This window comes from Pelophylax lessonae (assembly GCF_965119305.1).
Source record: "Pelophylax lessonae genome assembly, chromosome: 13".
Classification (NCBI taxonomy): domain Eukaryota; kingdom Metazoa; phylum Chordata; class Amphibia; order Anura; family Ranidae; genus Pelophylax; species Pelophylax lessonae.
In genome coordinates this window covers 13,334,156-13,355,727 of record NC_138780.1, presented here as the reverse complement: position 1 = coordinate 13,355,727, position 21,572 = coordinate 13,334,156, and the positions used below count along the sequence as shown (strand labels likewise).

Genomic DNA, 21,572 nt, shown 5'->3' with positions numbered 1-21,572 from the left:
ATATTTACCCTCTACCATTACATTTTTTATAGCACAAGCCCCCCAAATCCCCCCCTCTTAGCACAAATCCTCTTCCCCTATCCACCTTCCCTACACAAATCACCATTCCTAGCACAACTCCCCAAATTTTCCCTCCTAGAACAATTCTCACCCCTGCTGCCATCTAAATTCCCCTTCTGAACACAACCCCCCCCCAACTCCTTGTGGTGCCCCTACCCAGCTCATATGATGCCATAGTGCCCAGGGCAGCCGACCCTCCTGCCCACCCCTTGTCCCAGCCCTGGCTCCCAGATTGCCGCCCTTGGATACACCCCGGCAGACGACAGCTGACCAGGCAAAGAACCAGAAGGAAGTACCAAATTGATAGGCAGTTTTGGAAATGGGGACAGGGCAAGCAGTGGACAAGCATGGTCAGATACAAGGCTGAGGTTGATAACCGAAAGGGACACAGGGACTTGGGGACGCCAGAACTTCAGGGACACTGGACTTGAAGATACTGTGGACACAGGGGTAAGGGAACACAGGAACACAGTAGTGAGAGCTACTATAGGCATGAGGTGCATGGAGACACAGGAAGGCAATGAGAACACAGATATGTATGGAGATACAGGAACTAGGAACGAGAACTCAGGGTCACTCAGAAAACTGACAGCTTGTGTTGTGAATGGTTGCAGCTTGAGGTGCGTTTACCTTCACAAAAACACAATCTGACAATAGCACAAGCCAGGTACTACACTATGCTGTTTCCAACTAGTGCAGTACCTGGCTTGTGCTTTTGTCAGCTTGTGTTTTCAAGAATGAAAGCATGTTTGTAAATTTTTCTCAAAACCAGCTGTCAGTTTTTACTCTCTTCCTGCCCAGAATAGCCCTGAATAGCAGGCTGCAGCCATGGGCATCCGCAGGTAGGGGCAAGGGGGGGCAAATGCCCCCCCCCCCCTCCCTGGAATCTCAACTTCCCCTTTCAAGTGGTTGTTAAGCCACTCTATACCATCCTGTCTGGTCTGTTTAATAATCCTGTGTGTCTGTGTATGTGTTTTAAAAAAATAAGCCGTTCTTTACCAGTTTCCAGAGGGCTGAGCACCGCTCACGAGACCCGTTAGCTCTCTCCTCTCCCTGTCTGACAGCTGCCTGCAGTGGGCAGGGCTGAGGATTCCTCACTGATGTCAGTTGGTAGGGGAGGAGGAGGAGAGAGGTGACAGGTCACGTGAGCGATGAATGGCGCTTTGAAAACTTGTAAAGAATGGCTTATTTTGTATAAAACACAGACACAGGGGCACACAGGATTATTAAACAGACTGTAGACAGAATATAAAACTTTAAATTAAACTACAGCAGCAGGAGGGGAAGGGGGACGGGCACTGACACAGTGGCAGACAGGCAGGGAGAGAAGGGGGAGAGAGGACAGAGGAGGACAGGAGGCACATAGACTGACCACAGTGTCAGGGCTCAGCAGCCATGATATACTGTGGTCAGTTTACAGAGGGGAGGACATAGGCAGGCAGGATCAGCCAGGTATTTCAGGTGATAGAAGGGGCCAAATTAAACAGCAAAGCACTGTGCTGTATGACATGATTTAAGGAAACAGAATCAATTTTTTTTTAGGTTAACAAATGCTTTAAAAATAAATGCTGCTGTTTGCTCTTTAAAAATAAATTTTCAAAATAAGTATAATGAATAAGCCCCTCCCCTTCATGAAATTGTTGAAAAGGGGCAGAGCATAGGTGACCTTAAAATGATGCCCCCCCCCCCCCCTGAAAAAAGTTCTGCGGACGCCCATGGCTGCAGCCCCAGATTTTGTGTAAACCAGAGAGGACAGATGAGGAGAGGGCAGCTGCAGAATCGTGAGGGGGTGGAGTTTAGTGATGGCTGTAACCCCCCCCCCCCCCCCCCCATGGGAAGCCCTTTGGAAATTCCAGCAGCAATATCTTCTTGTGTAAATTTTCAGTTCTGCACTGCTGGAATCTTACTCATTCTTGAAGCTCGAGATGATAAGGGTGGCCTCTAGAAATTTCCATCTGAGTTTGAGACTGGAACTGCTAGGGCAATGGAAGTGCACAGGTGTCATAAAGCTGGAACTATGTCAGGCCAGCAGAAGTGCAGCAACCCAAGTTCACCCAGACCAGTAGGGAGCAGAGCTGGGTCACAAGCCAAATTCGGTAACAGCTGGGCAATAAGCCATCAAACTATGAACAGGATTAAGGTCAGAGGTTGAGAAAAAGAGGGAGAGAGGCGCCTCTAAGTGTAGACGTTAGTAAAGATTTATTGAGGATAGACAAATAGCAACTAACATAGGCAACTCACACCGTCTCCGAACGCTGTTCCACTCCACTTGGTTCCAGGAAGTTGGCCGTAAGATGGAAGGGATCCGGGAGAGAGGGCTGAACCACTCATGGAGCGCCGCATGAGGCCTGAAGATGTCACTGGATGTACAGCTGACTTCCTGGAACTGAGTGGGGTTGAGACGGCTTTCCAGATTACCATACACTGATGAAGGCTTATCTTAAATATTGTATTTTCTGGCGTATAAGACTACTTTTGAACCTCAAAAAAATCCCTCAAAAATGGGGGGTCGTCTTATACGCTGAGTATAATATCTCCAAGGTAACCTAAGTATAAGTATTTCCGATAGATGTCATTTCTCAAGACGCTGGCTGTGTGGAAATCCTGTACCGGTATACTGTATGTACCGTAGCTTCGGCTACATACAGTGTACCGCGCTGAGCCAATCAGGGAGAGCGATGTATTCTATTATTGAATGCAAAGCCTGCTCGGATTGGCGGAGTAACATCAGCCCGCCTCTCTGACTCTGCCAATCCGAGCAGGCTTTGCATTCAATAATAGAATACATCGCTCACTGTGATTGGCTCAGCGCGGTATACTCTATGTAGCCGAAGCTACGGTACATGCGGTATACCGGTACAGGATTCCCACACAGCCAGCGTCTTGAGATTACATTTACTGGTAATACTTATACTTAGGGTACCTTGGAGATATTATGAGAGATTACATGTATTACAGTACGTGGGGTACCTTGGAGATCTATGAGAAATCTGATGTTTTTCAATGGTGTTGCCTTGCTTCGGAAGGGGGTAGTCTTATACGGTGAGTATAGCCCAAAACCTATGTTTTAACTTGAAAATTAGGGGGGGTCGTCTTATACGCCCAGCCGTCTTATACGCCGGAAAATACGGTATTTATTTCACGTGCCTTATATACCGCCCCTATGTGAGTTGCCATTTGTCTGTCCTCAATAAATCTTTACTAATGTCAACACTTAGAGGTGCTTCTCTCCCTCTTTCTTCTCAGCTTGTGTTGGAATCTGCTTCAGGTCCCATTTAGAGACTGCCATTTGTGGATGAACACTCTTTCCCTTACTACCTCGGGGGGGGATCTATACCTCTGCTTGTCCTTTTACTCATAATCTTTATACTCCTGTTGCGGACTTTGTCTATTATATTCTGGAGTATTTGTTTTTATCATCCTTGGTTTAGTATATGTATAACTTATGAGACAACTAGCTTGTGCCTTCTATTTCTATTGTCAAGGTCAGAGGTTGGTAACGGTCAGACAGCGAAGTACAGAATTGATAGGCAAAATCTTGGTCAAGAGGTTGGTAACACAGGTAGGCAGCAGACGTAAGTAGGCTGAGGTGGCCCAGAGGCAGGGGAGACAAAAGCTGGGTCAATAGCTGGAGTTAAGCAGGATTCAGGATCAAGGATAACAAAGATGCACACTGAAAGACCATCCAGCAATGATCCCATTCAAGCCTCAGGTTTAAAAAGTCCACAAGGCGCCATATGCACGCCATTGTGTACAGCAGCCTTGCACACTTGTTTAGGTGTAATACATTGTAATAGCTAGAAACAAGACATCAGGGGCTATGGGAAACCTGTTCTAATTTGTGGACTGATTGGTTTAGTGGAACTGGGGTCATCCAGTACAGTGGTTTTGCTCATAGACTTGAATAAACTGAAGAGAGAGAAGCTATTTAGGAAAGGTGGCAATCAGGACAAGTGTCCATGTGTATATTCAAGGAAAGATTCTTAGTGGGCTTTTTCGCTGATTCAGCAAGTTTGTTAACTAACGGGCTCATGACTAGAATGGAAAATTCTACATTATTTCTCTTTCAGGAGAAGGCAGCTTTGAGACAAGTTGCCAATACTTATGAAATGGATGATGAAGACTGCACTGGGAACAATGAGGCTCTGGGTGATGAGGCACGTCTTTTAAACCATACTTTTGATATAAACCAGATCAACTTGAAGGACATCTATCATGACCAGGAGTGCTTCTTCAAAGACAGTGGCCTTTATCTGACTCCCCTCATCATGTACAAGTTTCAGGGAAATAGAACAGTCAAATACAAAGTGTTTATCATTTTGTTGCCCATTTATTGTAATTATAATGAAGAAAAGATTAGTACAATATTTGAAGGAGCACCCAGGAAACAACTTTAGGGCAGCAGTGGTATCATGTCCAGGGGTCAAGCTTGGAGGCCAGTAGCTACAGCAGTGGAAAGGCTCACAGGGAAACCAGCATGATAAATACAACAGCAGGTTACTCAAGGTCTAAGAACTATCTGGTCTTCACCAGAGCTCCTGATGATGGAGATGGGTTTTGTAGCATGCTAGTTCCAGGTCATGGTCCTCAGCATTATCCCACCAGGAGGTGAGCAAGCCAGGGTTCAATCAAGCAGAAGTGTACTCAGTAAATAGGCTAAAGCAGGGACCCTTAAACTACGGCCCTCCAGCTGTTGTGGAACTACATGTCCCATGAGGCATTGTAAACTCTGACATTCACAGACATGACTAGGCATAATGGGAATTGTAGTTCCTGAAAAAATGGAGGGCCGTAGTTTGAAGACCCCTGGGCTAAAGGGTTGAACCAGTGGCTGCAGGTTGGGATAGAGCGGAAGGGTAGTTGAGGAACAAGCCAAAGGTCGGCAACAAGTGGTGGTGAATATAGGGACAGCAGCAGGAACACAAGGAGCAAGATATTGGCGGGGAAAGAGCACAATAATCTGGCAAACAGAAAGTGCAAAACATGGCTTTAACAGAAAGTTCATGAGAGGATCACGGAGTTTAAGGTTGGAGAGTAACAAGATAGAAAATAGGGTTGTCCAAGGGATCAGGCAGGGAACTGTCCAGTGGCTTAGTAAGAAGCATTACTGCCAGATGAAACAGAGGTCTTGGGTTCACATCCAGGTCCTGACAAGTGGTCACCATACCTAAAATCAGGCACCTTAAGTGTGGCCCCTGACATCATCAAAGGGCCACACATAATATTCAGTAAATGTCATGTTACAGAAAGCTGTCAGAGACTGCAGACATGCAACAGGAGATGGTCATAGATTATGGGGATGGTCAAGGGCTGGAGATGTTACCTGAGACTGTTAGAGATCACAGCCCCTTTAGAAGTCATCGCTTCCACATTTGTGCTGGGTACAGCCCTCTTAGCTATCACTGGTGACAGAAATTATATTTCTTTTCATTATGATAGAAATAAAACAAACCCTTAAAGCTAAACAACGGACACACAAACTTTCATTTAAATATACTCCTCAATGGCAAGTCTACTTTGTGTGCACTAAATGTCTATTTGCAAATCCAAATATCACCTTATAAAAGTATCTATGACATCATCACTGTACTGTACATAGCCTGAGCAGACAGTAGAGCTGTAGGACAAGCAAAGCAGGCTCCACCCACTATAGAAAACTACAGGAGGGGAGGAGACAAGACCAGTCATCCGACACAAGGACAGAGAGCGACAATGAGCGGTCATTATGAGAGGAAGAACGTTTCACACTGAATTACTGCACAGATCTGGAGGAAATATACAAAGCACACCAAGCTTCAAGGAGGAACATACATGCCTCATGTGTTTTCTTACCCTGGAGTTCAACTTTAATTACTAGAAGCCACTCTGAAGAATATTTTTCCTTCACTGCCCTGACCATCAAATCACAGAATGTCTCCATGGGCCCTTAGGACTGCCATTAATTGTCAAAGGGCCACATGCTGCACTGAGACCACGGATTGGGCACCAGGGCTCTAGGGTGTATTTATCAATGCTTTTATTGAAGATTCACACATTTTTACCCAAGATCTGTTGGTTACATAGTAGGTGAGGTTGAATAAAGACAATAGTCCATCCAGTTCAACCTGTGTAGGTGTGTGTGGCTGTAATCATCTCACATACCCCTGAATGTTCTGATCCTTGAGATGTAAGTCTAAGAGTCTTTTGAAAGCCACCATACTACCCGCAGAAACCACCTCTTGTGGTAGAGAATTCCACAATCTTGTAGCCCTAACAGTAAAGAACCCCCCACGTTGCCTGAGGTTAAAACGCTTCTCCTCTAATCGCATTGTATGCCCTCGAGTCCTCATGCAATCCCTTCGAATGAACAGCTTTTTTTCTAAGCTGGGATCCCCATTAAGATATTTATAAATTGCTATCATGTCCCCCCTCAGACGTCTCTTCTCCAGGGAGAATAAATCGAGCGATTGTAGACGCTCTTCATAGTCAAGGTCCTCCAATCCCCTAATTAGTTTAGTTGCCCTTCTCTGGACTCTCTCCAGCTCCAACACATCCCTCCTGAGGACTGGCGACCAGAACTGGACAGAATACTCCAGATGCGGTCGGACCAGAGTTTTATAAAGTGGAAGGATTATAGTCTTATCTCTGGAATACATCCCTTTCTTTATGCATGCCAATATTCTGCTGGCTTTGGCAGCTGCCGCTTGACATTGCATGCTGTTGCCTAATCTATCATCAACCAAGACTCCTAGATCCTTCTCCATTTTTGATTCCCCCAAGGGTTCCCCTCCTAACGTGTATTGTGCTTTTATGTTTTTAGTCCCCAAGTGCAAAACCTTACACTTCTCCACGTTAAACCTCATTTGCCATGTCCGTGCCCACTCTGTAATTTTGTCCAGGTCATTCTGTAGGATATCTGCTTCATGCTGTGCAGTTATTGCTCTGGCCAATTTTGTGTCATCTGCAAAAACTGATATCGAACTACTGATCCCGACCTCAATGTTGTTTATGAATAAATTGAACAAGGTTGGTCCCAGGACTGAGCCCTGGGGCACCCCGCTTACTACCTCAGACCAGTCTGAGTATGCGCTGTTTATTACCACTCTTTGGACACGCCCTTTAAGCCAATTCCGTATCCAAGAGCAAACCCTGCTGTCGATACCTGCAGATCTTATTTTATAAATTAAGCGCTTGTGGGGAACTGTATCAAACGCCTTAGCGAAATCCAAGTACACCACATCCACTGGTCTCCCCCTATCTAGCTCACAGCTCACCTCCTCGTAAAATGTTAATAGATTGGTTTGACAAGAACGCCCATTTGTAAACCCATGCTGATTACTGCTGATGATGTTGTTGTCTTTAGCAAACTCTACGATATAGTCCCTTATCATCCCCTCCAGAAGTTTACATACTATTGATGTCAAACTGACAGGCCTATAATTTCCCGGGATATGCCTCTGGCCCTTTTTGAATATCGGAATCACGTTAGCTTTCTTCCAATCCCCTGGTACATCTCCTGTCCTAATACTGTCAGCAAAGATCAGGAACAGTGGTCTGGATATAACCTTACTGAGTTCCTTGAGTACTCTCGGATGTACGCCATCCGGGCCTGGTGATTTGTTTGTGTTGAGTTTATCCAGCCTTTCCCTGATTTCACCCTCTGTTAGCCATAGTGGCAAGTCCTGTGTATTACTACTAACCAAACAGTCATGGTCAGTGTACCCCTCCGTTTTCTGTGTAAAGACTGACGAGAAAAAAGCATTCAGCACGGTTGCTTTTTCATTGTCCTCTGTAACCATCCTCCCATCATTGTTAATTATGTGTGCAATATGCTCTGCCCTAGTTTTTTTGCTGTTGATATATTTAAAGAATTTCTTTGGTTTTTTTTTACTATCCTCCGCTATTTGTCTCTCAAAGTTGATTTTAGCCATCTTGATTTCTTGTTTACTTTTCTTATTTGCCTCCTTGTATTGCTCGAAAGCCAATACTGTGCCCTCTGATTTATACTTCTTGAAGGCCAATTTTTTTCCCCTAATAAGTTTTTTGACGCTACGGTTTAGCCAGCCAGGTTTGGCTTTGTCTCTTCTAAATTTATTTCCCATAGGAATGCACTGCAAGATGCCTTTGCCTAATATGTTCCTAAAGCATTCCCATTTTTCCTCTGTGGTCAGGGATCCCAGGGTTTGGTCCCAGTTTACCCTTTCCATCAATGAGTACAATTTTGGAAAGTTTGCCCTTCTGAAGTTTAGGGTTCTTATGTTCCCCACTTGCCTTGTTATATTGTTATTTATACTAAATGTGATCATCCTGTGATCGCTAGAGCCCAGATTGTCCTGGACTCCTACCTGCGAGATTAGGTCTGGGTCATTAGTGATCAATAGATCCAGGACTGCATTTTCTCTAGTCGGAGAATCCACCAACTGTGACATGTAATTATCCTGTAAGGTTTCCGTGAATAGGCGGGCCTTCTGTGAGTGTGCAGTCCCCTCGTCCCAGTCAATGTCGGGATAATTGAAGTCCCCCAATATGACGACTGATCCCAATTTTGCCACTTTACTCATTAGTGCTAAGAATTCCAGCTCTACCTCCTCCCCTTGGTTAGGTGGCCTATAGCAAACCCCCACAATTACTTTCCCCTTTTCTCCTTCCCTATGGAGTTCAACCCACACAGATTCTAAATCCATGGTTGAACTAGATGGACTTGTGTCTTTCTTTTCAACCTAACTATGTAAAATTTACAAACAAATTTTAACAAAATCTTATGTGACTGCTGTGTGAATCATGGGTAAATACATTACCCCTTGGGTAAATACAAACCTCTTAGTCCGGGTTCACACTACCGCGACTTGTCAGGCGACTTGGTTGCGGTCGCGGTCCATTCAGTGCTATGGGAACCGTTCTAATAGGAGCAACTCAGGTTGCTCCGACTTAGAAAATAGTTCCTGTACTTGTTTTGACAGAAGTCGGAGCGACTTGCATTGACTTCATTATGTTAAGTCCGTGCAAGTAGCGCCGAAGTCGCGGTGCACAGTGACTTCACTAGTCGCCCCCGAAGCCGGATCGCCATAGTGTGAACCGACACTTAGACATGCTGAAATTCAGTAATTAAACAAAGCCCGCCTGTTACAATACAGTACTAAAATCACTGCCGTGTTAAATAATGTTTCATAATGTTTAGACAACTATGGTTACTTTTATGTGGCCTTCTGAACCGAGAGTGCACCATGCACCCATTGTTGACACATGGGTTTCCTAAGTCAGGGGGTACTTGTATTTATTTCCAACGCGTTTTAGGGTCTACGTGCCCCCTTCATCCGGGCTTGACTGGCAACCAAACAAGCTGCAGATTCGGCCTATGCATGGTAGGTCCAGTTTGCTTCTGGTTTGTTCACTTGGTTGCCAGTCAAGCCCTGATGAAGGGGGCATGTAGACCCCCAAAAAGCGTTGGCTATTTCTTGATCTGTACTTCTGACCTTTAATGGAATAAAGTTGCATCTGGAACTCTTAGCAGATGTTTAAATTTCAACCCATCTTACATATCACTACAAGCCAAGGAGACTGTGGAGATCCCCTGGGGTGTAGAAGCCACCAGCCCAGCAACCAGATCATTTACACCAACATCAATACCTTAAGATAATCGGCAGCCGACAGGAGAGGTCAGGGTGGAACCTGGCAGTGCTGCAGGGGGTGGGGGGGGGGGGGCGGCAGGTAGAGGATCCTATCTTCTCCCGTTTCCTCCTGCAGCCACTGAAAGGAAATAGGAGGGGATCAGTTTCTCTATATGCTTCCCCGCCACCCCTCCTTTCAAGGCGGACAGGGGGCCACATGGGACCCCTGGAGCATGGGGCTGGGTCGCAATTGCGACCTCTGCCTCCCCTGTATGTATGCCCCTGCAGTGGAGAGATTTCATCTTACCTCCTGTTGCATCCTTGTGATGGTAGTCACCGTCACTGTGTATAAAAGACAGACACTATATGTGGGTCCCCAGATTCTTTTTGTATTTTGGTGAACCTGTGCCCATTATTGGTGCAGGATATGTTGAATGTATTGCTTGTCTGTGCCTCTCCCCCTCTTCCTTTTTCCTGACCTATTGTTTCTCTCTGGTGGCTAATTTGATTAACACTTGGAGGATCCCCTATGATGGGATTAGCCTTGTGTCAGCTGTACCTCGTTATCTAAACCATTGTGTGATGTTTTGAGTAAGTATTTGGGTCATTGTTCATGTCGCTATTGGGAAAGTCTACTTGGTTTTGCTACTGAGACCATGGTTACTACAGCATAACTTGCTACTAGGGGGAAAAAGACATCTGGTGGCAGCAGTGGGATGGTTCTTTTTCCCCAGAGAAGATGCCGAACCTGGATGTAATAGCAGAGTAGCAGATGGAGAATCAATACGAACGGCTGAAAAGATCTACATTGAAAGATTTACTGGAGAGCCATGGCGGAACAACAAGCAACCGTCCCAAACTGGAATTAATTGCCGAATTGACGGAGATGGACAGAACTGCCCGAAACGGTTGTCACGAATGCAGGGGAAGGCGAAAAGATGCGAACCGTTCGGTTACAACTATCGCTGTTTGGGCCAAATCCTCCAGCCGACCTTGTTATGCGAGTGCTGAAGCCCGGCACAAGCAGGAGTACCAGCACTCAGGGAGATCCAGCACTCAGGGAGCCCAGCAGCTGAGAGTCCAGTACCCTTCGCAGCATTTAAAAACTTTCAAGAGGCAGAGGGCGAAATAGATACCTTGCTGATGTTGAGAGACAGTGTGCTCTACATAAGGTACCCGCAGATGAATGGGTATCGATTTTGGCAGGAAAGTTATCGGGTAGAGCTGCAGAGGGGTTCAGAGCTATACCCAATGATGAGATTCATCATTACCACACCATCAAAGAAGCCTTGCTCACCCGGTACGCAGTCACCCCAGAGGCATACCGCCAACAGTTCAGAGAGTCCAGGAAACAAGGAAAAGACTCCTACACAGAATGGGCCTGCCGCCTCCACAGAACGGCATCCCGCTGGGTAAACGGATGCCAAGCCATGTCAGGAGAGGATGTATTACAATTGATTCTCTTGGAGCATTTCTTTACTTCACTCAACTCTGATCTTCAGGAATAGTTCAGTGACCGGAGACCCCTTACCTTGCCTGAAGATGCTCGTCTGGCTGACGAGTATACTGACTCCAGAAAAACTGAGCAACTCCCGGTAAGACCCCCTCCAGGACCAGTGGAAACAATCCAAAGCCCAGGTACCTGCAATCCCCCACCACCACACTTCCAACAGCAAAGCCAAGTACAGTGCCATCGGTGCAAACAGTTCAGACACTTCCAGAGGAACTGTGACCAGGAAAGGAAGCACGCTTCATGGATTCGAACAGGACCACCTTCCCCAGAGCGGGCATCCGTCCACTACTACCACGCCCACAGGCAGCAACGACCTAGCCTCAGACCAATTCTCAAACCCCAGATTACCAACCTTGGACCACCACTACCACAGAGAGGGTGGAACTCCTCCAACACGCAGGCACCCAGATACCCGTCCTGCAACACGGATGCCACTCTCACCTTGGTCAAGCGACACCTGGTCACAGATGCCGCCCGAACCAGAGTTTTATGGGTAGCAGGGGGAGCAGTACAGAGGCTACCCACTACGAGGGTCCACTTGAATTGGGGTGTCGGGTCAAGTCTGATTTATGTGCGATTGATGCGGGAGCTCCCCACCGACGTCTTACTGGTGAACAACCTAGGCCAGTTGATCTCAGCGTTCCTGCCGGTCCAGATCCCAGGCCCACATCATGGAGACCTACATTCTGAGATCCAGGCGCTTGAATGTTTGTATGGAGTGCAGTCATATGGGGATATTTTTGAGTTTGGGAGGGGGGCCATGGCCGATATACTGGGAAATCCCTGAATTGACTCTTTGGGACTTGTTGTCCGACTAACTCAGGCACAGACCGATTGGATGTCTGGTACCTGGTTAGTCTACCTCTTGGGGGGGAAGATATGTGACGGTAGTCACCGTCACTGGGAATGAAGGACAGACACTATATGTAGGTCCCCAGATTCCTTGTATATTTTGGTCACCCTGTGCCCATTATTGGTGCAGGGTATGTTGAATGTATTGCTTTTCTGTGCCTCTCCCCCTCTCCCTTTTTCCTGACCTATTGTTTCTATCTGGTGGCTAATTTGATTAACTCTTGGAGGATCCTCTATGATGGGATTAGCCTTCTGTCAGCTTTACCTCGTTATCTAAACCATTGTGTGATGTTTTGGGTAAGTATTTGGGTCATTGTTCATGTAGTGACTGACATACTTCTCAAGTGTATAAAATGCCTGTATTGTTGTTCAATAAAGAGTTCACCCCCAGCATTCAGTCTCGACTAATGTCCGTGGGGGAAAGCTATAACTGCTTTGGATTATCGCTATTGGGAAAGTCTAGAAACATAGAAACATAGAATGTGTCGGCAGATAAGAACCATTTGGCCCATCTAGTCTGCCCAATATATCTGAATCCTATGAATAGTCCCTGGCCCTATCTTGTATGAAGGATAGCCTTATGCCTATCCCATGCATGCTTAAACTCCTTCACTGTATTTGCAGCTACCACTTCTGCAGGAAGGTTATTCCATGCATCCACTACTCTCTCAGTAAAGTAATACTTCCTCATATTACTTTTAAACCTTTGCCCCTCTAATTTAAAACTGTGTCCTCTTGTGGTAGTTTTTCTTCTTTTAAATATGCTCTCCTCCTTTACCGAGTTGATTCCCTTTATGTATTTAAAAGTTTCTATCATATCCCCTCTGTCTCTTCTTTCTTCCAAGCTATACATGTTAAGGTCCTTTAACCTTTCCTGGTAAGTTTTTTCCTGCAATCCATGTACTAGTAGCTCTTCTCTGAACTCTCTCTAGAGTATCTATATCCTTCTGGAGATATGGCCTCCAGTACTGCGCACAATACTCCAAGTGAGGTCTCACCAGTGTTCTGTACAGCGGCATAAGCACTTCTCTCTTTCTACTGCTTATACCTCTCCCTATACATCCAAGCATTCTGCTGGCATTTCGTGCTGCTCTATTACATTGTCCTCCCACCTTTAAGTCTTCTGAAATAATTACTCCTAAATCCCTTTCCTCAGATACTGAGGTCAGGACTGTGTCAAATATTCTATATTCTGCCCTTGGGTTTTTACGCCCCAGGTGCATTATCTTGCACTTATCCACATTAAATTTCAGTTGCTAGAGTTCTGACCATTCTTCTAGTTTTCCTAAATCCTTTTCCATTTGGCGTTTCCCTCCAGGAACATCATCCCTGTTACATATCTTTGTGTCATCAGCAAAAAGACAAACCTTACCATCGAGGCCTTTTGCAATATCACTTATGAAGATATTAAACAAAATTGGTCCCAGTACAGATCCCTGAGGTACCCCACTGGTAACATGACCTTGTTCTGAATGTTCTCCATTGACTACAACCCTCTGTTGTCTGTCACTCAGCCACTGCCTAATCCACTCAACAATATGGGAGTCCATGCTCAATGACTGCAGTTTATTGATAAGTCTTCTATGTGGGACAGTGTCAAAAGCCTTACTAAAATCTAGATATGCAATGTCTACTGCACCTCCACCGTCTATTATTTTAGTCACCCAGTCAAAAAAATCTACTTATTATTGCTACTGAGTCCAGGGTTACTACAACATACCTCACTACTAGGGGGAAAAGGACATCTCTGGTGGCGAGACCCGTGTTCCTACCTGGGTGGCCGCCACAATCTTCATGAGAGGACGTGAAATCTCCCAAATTGGACCTAGATAGCGAAAAATAAACTGGCAGGGGCTGGTTTTAACCCTTTCCTACTCTATCAAAGACCTTATTAAAGATTTTGGCTATATATAGTATATATATACCGGTAAAACAAAAGTCTAGTCTTAAAGAGGTAACAGAGGAGATTTGAAAAACTGAGATATCGATTTCCTGCAGGAGCAGAAACCGGAAGAAAGAAAGAAAAAGAACAATGTGAAAGGCGAACGAGAATCCAAAATATGTTTGGTTAATACAATCTACAGTCAAATTCTAAATTCTCAGGTGTGTGTAGATATAACCAAAGAAGGTAAAGCACTGCAATCTACTGTATTTATCAGGTATCTGAGATGTCATTACTCATCATAGATCAGATCATAGTCTAATACTGTGTTCTTTATATGTATAACAACTGAATTGTTAACAATTTTATTACATTTATGAGGCTTTTCTATTTTAATTATTGAATTATACAATTGCAACTTGGATCTCTCGGTCATTAACAAGTAAAGGTGCCAACTCCATATAAGCTTCTTCTTTCTTCGTGTTTTTCCAGCAGCCTGGTGGCCAGGTAGACATGTTTGTTAGGTCTGCTTCGTCCTACCTCTGATCTTCTTCCTGGGAGCTTAGGCAGCTGCTGAGGAGCAAAAATGCAGAACTGATTCATCTGGATGTGATTTGACCTGGGCTTTTTTCAGCAGAAATGCAGGGGAACGCAGTCCCGGAACTGAATGTATTTAATGGCAAGGAGTTCTGAGGTGTGCTGGAGGGTCTACTGATGATGGCTGCTGAGAATCAATTGTCACTGGAGAGGATTTATTTTTGAATGGCGGTCTACTGTTGCTGGGAGGTCTATTGTTGCTGGCAGGGGGTCTTATGTTGCTGGGGGACCAATTGTTGCTGTAAGGGATCTACTGTTAATGGAGGGGTCTATAGTTACAAGCTGTAGGAGAGTCTATTGATGCTGGCTGCTGGGGGATCTGTTGCTGCTGGGGTGACATTTTGTTGTGGGGGTCCATTGTTGCTGGTGGGGGGGTCTTATGTTGCTGGGGGACAAATTGTTGCTGTAAGGGATCTACTGTTAAAGGATGGGTCTATTGTTGCTGGCTGTTGGGGAGTCTATTGGTGATGGCTGCTGGGGAATCTATTGTCACTGGAGAGGATCTATTTTTGCATGGTGGTCTATTGTTGCTGGGAAGGTCTATTGTTGCTGGGGGACCAATTGTTGCTGTAAGGGATCGACTGTTGAAGGAGAGGGTCTATTGTTGCTGGCTGCTGGAGAGTCTATTGATGCTGGCTGCTGGGGGATCTGTTGTTGCTGGGGTGGCATTTTGTTGCGGGGTCCATTGTTGCTGGGGGGGGGTCTATTGTTGCTTGGGGGTCTTTTTTACTGCTTTTCTAGTTACCAATAATTTCAAATTACAAATTACTTAGCACCACAAAATAATATTTGGTTCTATGTTCTTTAAAAGGGATGGAACAGAGAGGTGGGTAGGGGGTGGAACCAAGGATCGGTGCTCAGAGGTGGGTAGGGGGGGGGGACCAAAGATCGGTGCTCAGAGGTGGGTAGGGGGGTGGAACCAAGGATCGGTGCTCAGAGGTGGGTAGAGGGCAGAGACAAGGGGTGACTTAGAAGGGGGAGTTCCTGCACCTATTCTCTGAGAAAAAAAGGCCCTGATGACACACAATGGCACTCCAATAAAGAGAACAGTTAGGCAAAAAATAAAGATATTTGCAGAGCTCAATAGCTTAAGCTGAAATTTTACACACAGACATAACTGAATGAGTTGTTACCCTCAAAAAATGCATTTTTTTTTTTAATGTAAAAATTAAAGGCGTGTGTAGTGGTTTTGAAACAACAAATTATAAAATAATTATAAAATAATGTGTAGTGGTTTGTAAAAAAAAAAAAATAAATTGCAGAGCTCAATAGCAAAAGCCAAAATGTACACATTAACAAACAAATATGTCGGATCATTGACATTTCCCATCTACCTGCACACAGCTGCATCCAAGGCTTCAATCAGATACAGAACGTCTTAATGAAAAAAATAAATACATAAATACAATAAAAAAATAAAAAATTTGCAGAGCTCAATAGCAAAAGCTGAAATGTACACATAAACAAACAAATATGTCGGATCATTGACATTTACCACCTCCCTGCACACAGCCGCATCCAAGGCTTCAGATACAGAACGTCTTAAAGAAAAAAATAAATAAATAAATAAAAATTTTGCAGAGCTCAATAGCAAAAGCCGAAATGTACACATAAACAAAAAAATGTGTCGGACCAGTGACATTTCCCACCTCCCTGCACACAGCTGCATCCAAGGCTTCAATCAGATACAGAACGTCTTAACCACTTAAGCCCCGGAGGATTTGGCTGCTAAAAGATCAGGGGGTTTTTTGCGATTTTTTTACTGCGTGACTTTAACGGACAATTGCGCGGTTGTGCGACGCTGTACCTAAACGAATTTGACGTCCTTTTTTTCGCACAAACAGAGCTTTCTTTTGGTGGTATTTGATCACCTGTGCGATTTTTTGATCATGCGCTATAAACAAAAAAAGAGTGACAATTTTGCAAAAATAACAATATTTTTCACATTTTTTTTATATGAAATTCCCCCCCAAAAAATGTAAAAATCAAAATTTTTTAACATTTTCGGCCAATTTGTTTTATGCTACCTATGTTTGGTAAAAAAAAATCGCAAAAAGCGTATTTTGATTGGTTTTGCGCAAAAGTTATCGCGTTTACTAACAAAGGGAAAGATTTTTGTCATTTTTGGTGTTTTTTTTAAACGCGTAATGGCGGCGATCTGCGATTTTTTTTGCGGTACTGCAACATTGCGGCGGACAGATCGGACCCTTGACTGACATTTTTGACACTTTTGGGGGTACCAGTGACATTACTACAGTAATCAGTGCTATACATATGCACTGTTACTGCAAAAATGACACTGGCAGGGAAGGGGTTAACTGTATTGGAGAGGGAGGGGTTAAGTGTGTCCTAGGGGCGTGTTTCTAACTGTAAAGGGACATGGCTATTGGTGTAAAAACAGAGATCAACGGTTCTACATAGTAGAACCGTCTGATCTTCATTTTTACACCAGGGAGAATGACAGGCGGCTTGTTTACATAAGCCGTCCGCCTTTCTCCCTTCACCGGAGCGATAGTGAGTGACCGGCGGACGATCGGGTCACACGCACTGACTTGTCAGTGAACGAGCCGGGGCGGGCGTGCGCCCGCCCGCAATTGGCTCACAAGTCAGTAACAGGCGAGTGACGTACCGGTACGTCACTCTGCCTGGCCGGGGCTGACCGCCGCAGTATATAGTCGTGCGGCGGTCGGCAACCGGTTAAAGAAAAAAGAAAAAAAAAATTTGCAGAGCTCAATAGCAAAAGCCGAAATGTACACATAAACAAACAAATATGTCGGATCATTGACATTTCCCATCTACCTGCACACAGCCGCATCCAAGGCTTCAGATACAGAACGTCTTAAAGAAAACAACTTCTGAGCTGGGGTGGGGGGGGGGTTCACTAACCCGAAGTGCTCTGGGACTCATAAAAAAAATAAATAAAAAAGAGATAGAAAGATAGAAATCAGTTTAAACATGTATAAATGCAAAAATAAATTAAATAAACCCAATTCTATTATAGTTTCTTCCTTTGAAGCCCAACTCCAGGATCAAAGTAATGTAACCACCATGTATTAGGTTTGGTACCCTGCAATATATTATATTTTTCATCTTGGTCTTAGGTTTAGATACATTTTAACAAAGTATTTTTTGTTTTAGAATGCTGAATCAGACGTTCCAATTGTTAAGAACCACACACCAAGCAGAGAGAAGGGAACTGCAGGAATGAGCAATGATCCTCAAGTAAGTCAAGTGATAACAATGTGACCTAATGACTAAATATACAGTATCTGTACACACACAAATACATACATTTTTTTACACACAAAGACACACATATACATAGACAAACTGTGTTTTTAGCCCCATTGTAGACCTAATCCAGGTGTTTTAGGTAACCCTTTGATTCTTTCACAAACCATTGCTTAAACCCTGAAAAAAGAGGGAGGCACTTTTCCAAAAAGTGTTGGCTACCTTCAACGTTCTTAGCCCCACTGTAGCCCTAATCTAGGATTTTTACAAAACTTCTTGATTCTTTCACAAAATATTGTTCAAGCACTGAGGAAGGGGCAGTCCTTTTTCCGAAACATGTTGGCTACTGTTTTGCTTGCGTATATCTAGCAAGGTTACTTTGCGGTATAAACAAGGAAGCTCAGACCTCTGCAGGGTATAAATGTACTTTTACTAAACAAAAGCATGCTGTACATACAAACTATTACAATATTAGGAACACATCACAAGACTGGCAGATATAACAATGCCTAACACATGAACAGCCTATGGTCTGTAAACAGCAGAAATACGCTTCTAAAACATACAACCCTTGTCCCAAGAATATCAAATAAATACTTAGCTCTGGTCAGCTTCCAGTGGATCTCTGGAACAAACAAACAAGGCATTGCGAAATCCTGGCTGCCTCATGGCTGTCCCCACCGCTGATCATCCAGAGAGAGAGAGAGCGAAAGGCAAAAGGGCCTTTTCTCATGCAAATTACTCCTTTTATAGCCCTGTATACAAAAGACTACCCACAGGATGTGGTCATTCCTCTTGACCACTCCTCGCTCATTTTGTGCATCAACACATGTTGTTGATTAATAAATGTTTTAAACAAATTTCCATTGAACATTTGTACTAAGCATTCCAATCCTAACCACAAATCCAGGCAATGATTATCTAGGAAAATAGGAAGGTTCTGTGCCCTGTTGTAGCCCTTATCCAGTCTTTTTAGGAAACTCCTTGATTCTTTCACAAACCATTGTTTAAGACATGAAGAAGGGAGAAGCCTTTTCCTGAACCGTGTTGGCTACATCTGATGTTCTTGATCAATAAATGTTTTAAACAAATTTCCAGTAATTGTATGTACTAGGTGCTCCTAACCACACATCCAGGTACTGATCATCTCAGAAAGGTGTAAGGTTCTTAGCCCTGTTGTAGCCCTACTCCAGGAGTTTAAGAAAACTCCTTGATTTTATTTCACAGACCATTGTTTAAGCCCCGCAGAAGAGGGAGGCCTTTTCCTGAAACGTGTTGACTACATCTGATGTTCTTGATCACTAAACGTTTTAAACAAATTTCCAATGAACATTTGTACTAAGTGTTCTCAACCACACATCCAGGCAATGATCATCTCAGAACGTTGGAAGGTTCCTTTCCCGTTGTAGCCTTAATCCAGGCTTTATAGGAAACTCCTTGATTCTTTAAGAAACCATTGTTCAAGCCCTGAAGAAGAGGGAGACATTTTCCAAAAACTGTTGGCTACCTCTGATGTTCTTTACCCCACTGCAGCCCTCATCCAGGCTTTTTAGGAAACCCCTTGATTCTTTCATAAACTATTTTTCAAGCCCTGAAAAAAGGTGGAAGCCTTTACCTGAAACCTGTTGGCTACATCTGATGTTCTTGATCAATAAACATTTTAAACAAATTTCCAATGAACATTTGTAATAAGACCCCCTAACCACACATCTAGGTAATATCATCTCAGAAAGCTCCAAGGTGCTTATCGCCATTGTAGCCCTAATCCAGGCTTTTTGGAAAACTCCTTGATTTTTTTCAGAAACCATTGATCAAGACTTGAAGAAGGGGGAGGCCTTTTCCCGAAACATGTTGGCTACACCTGATGTTCTAAATCAGGGATCCTTTAACTACGGCCCTCCAGCTGTTGCGGAACTACACATCCCATTGTAAAACTCTGAGATTCACAGACATGATTAGGCATGATGGGAATTGTAGTTCCTGAACAACTGGAGGGCCATAGTTTGAAGACCCCTGTTCTAAATCAATAAATGTTTTAAACAAATTTCCAGTGATCATATGTATTAGAAAAAAAAATTGCCCATGGGACTTTTGAGCAGTTGTGCTAAATAAAATAATACATCAAGTAAAAAAAAGTACAAAATGTATTTCATATTTCATAGAAACCATGTACAGTGCAAATATTTTTTCATAAAAGATAGATCACGAGTATATATTCAAGATGCTGACATAATTGTTGAGACATTTTTATTCATAGTTGAACGGAGCTATAATCTCTACGTGTTTCGTGGGCAATACCCACTTCATCAGGTCAATTTTTGACTGCAATTACCATCCTTGCTGCTGTGTATCCTGAGAGCTGGAGTGCGGCTACAGACCGACACAAGGGGTATTGCAGTGGGGGCCTCTTTTGTGTGCCCGACCCTAGGTTCATCCTGCCATCCTCAGCTCCCGGTTAGAACCCTTGCTGTGGTGGTCCTCTCACAGCGCAAGGACCCAGGTTTTATCTGATTTTATCTACTGGCTTATATTTTAGTTGTACCTTTCCAGAGGGTGCCTACCTCAGTATATATACTAAAAACCAACCTTAGCTGTCTCTTGATGAAGTGGGGGTTGCCCATGAAACTCGTAGAGATCATAGCTCTATTCAAATGTCTCATTAATTATGGCAGCATCTTGAATATATACACGTGCTCTATCTTTTACGATGAAATATTTGTACTGTACATGTTTTTTATGACATACATTTTGTAACTTTTATACTTGATGTATTATTTAGCACCACTCTTCAAAAGTCCCATGGACAATTCCTTTTTTTATTTTTTCAGAATATTGGGGACCGAGTGTTGCTTCAATAATGTCTGAGTACAGGTGGCCTCTTTTCTAATTTCTATGTCTATCGTATATACTAGGTGTTCCCAACCACATATCCAGGTACTGATCACCTCAGAAAGTTTGGAGGTTCATAGCCCCATTGTAGCCCCTAATCCAGTCTCTTTAGGAAACTCCTTGATTCTTTCTCAAACCATTGTTCAAGCTTTGAAGGAGGGGGAGGCATTTTTCCAAAAGGTGTTGGCTATATCTGTTGTTCTTGATAATTAAATGTTTTAAACAAATTTCCAATGATTTTAATGTACTAGGTGCTCCCAACCACATATCCATGTACTGATCATCTCAGAAAGTTTGAAGGTTCATAGCCCCATTGTAGCCCCTAATCCAGTCTCTTTAGGAAACTCCTTGATTCTTTCTCAAACCATTGTTCAAGTTTTGAAGCAGGGGGGAGGCATTTTTCCAAAACGTGTTGGCTATATCTGTTGTTCTTGATAATTAAATGTTTTAAACAAATTTCCAATGATTTTTATGTACTAGGTGCTCCTAACTACGCATCTAGGTAATGATCAGTAATGAAAGTTGGAAGGCATGGCTATCCTGTTGCTGGTATCAACAGGATCTCTAAATAGAATACTAACTTGCTCCTTTAACATTGCTCCCTTGCTGGTGTAAATGCTGTAGAATCTTGCTCATCAGTGAAGGAGTAGTGGTGGGGCAATACCTCGCTGGTTTGGCCAATGAGGAGAGAACATCATGACTGCTGAGGCGCATAGGCCCAGGTAACTTAACATAGGCCCAGGAATATTAACATAATAACAACCCACCTTGCCCCCTCCCCACCCTCCCCATATAAAAACCACACTTACAACCATTAAGTTGGAAAGGGCAAGCCCGAAGCTTTCTTTAATTCTCAACACCAAAACAAGTAAACCAGTAGACCATTGCCCGTCATAATTGTACTGTGAGCACTCTTTTTAATTCCAAAGGGGGAGGTCTGTCTTTACCATAAGTGCTGGAC

General features: G+C 43.9%; 1 protein-coding gene across 1 annotated transcript in view; it reads left to right on the top strand.

The window, feature by feature from the left end:
• Positions 1-21,572, top strand: part of LOC309569087 (NACHT, LRR and PYD domains-containing protein 6-like) — a 179,654-nt gene that overhangs the window by 77,062 nt on the left and 81,020 nt on the right. Inside the window, exons 5-6 of the mRNA XM_082274851.1 lie at positions 4,131-4,367; positions 17,630-17,713. Of these exons, the coding sequence (XP_082130977.1) occupies positions 4,131-4,367; positions 17,630-17,713 (321 nt within the window). The remainder of the gene's footprint in view (positions 1-4,130; positions 4,368-17,629; positions 17,714-21,572) is intronic.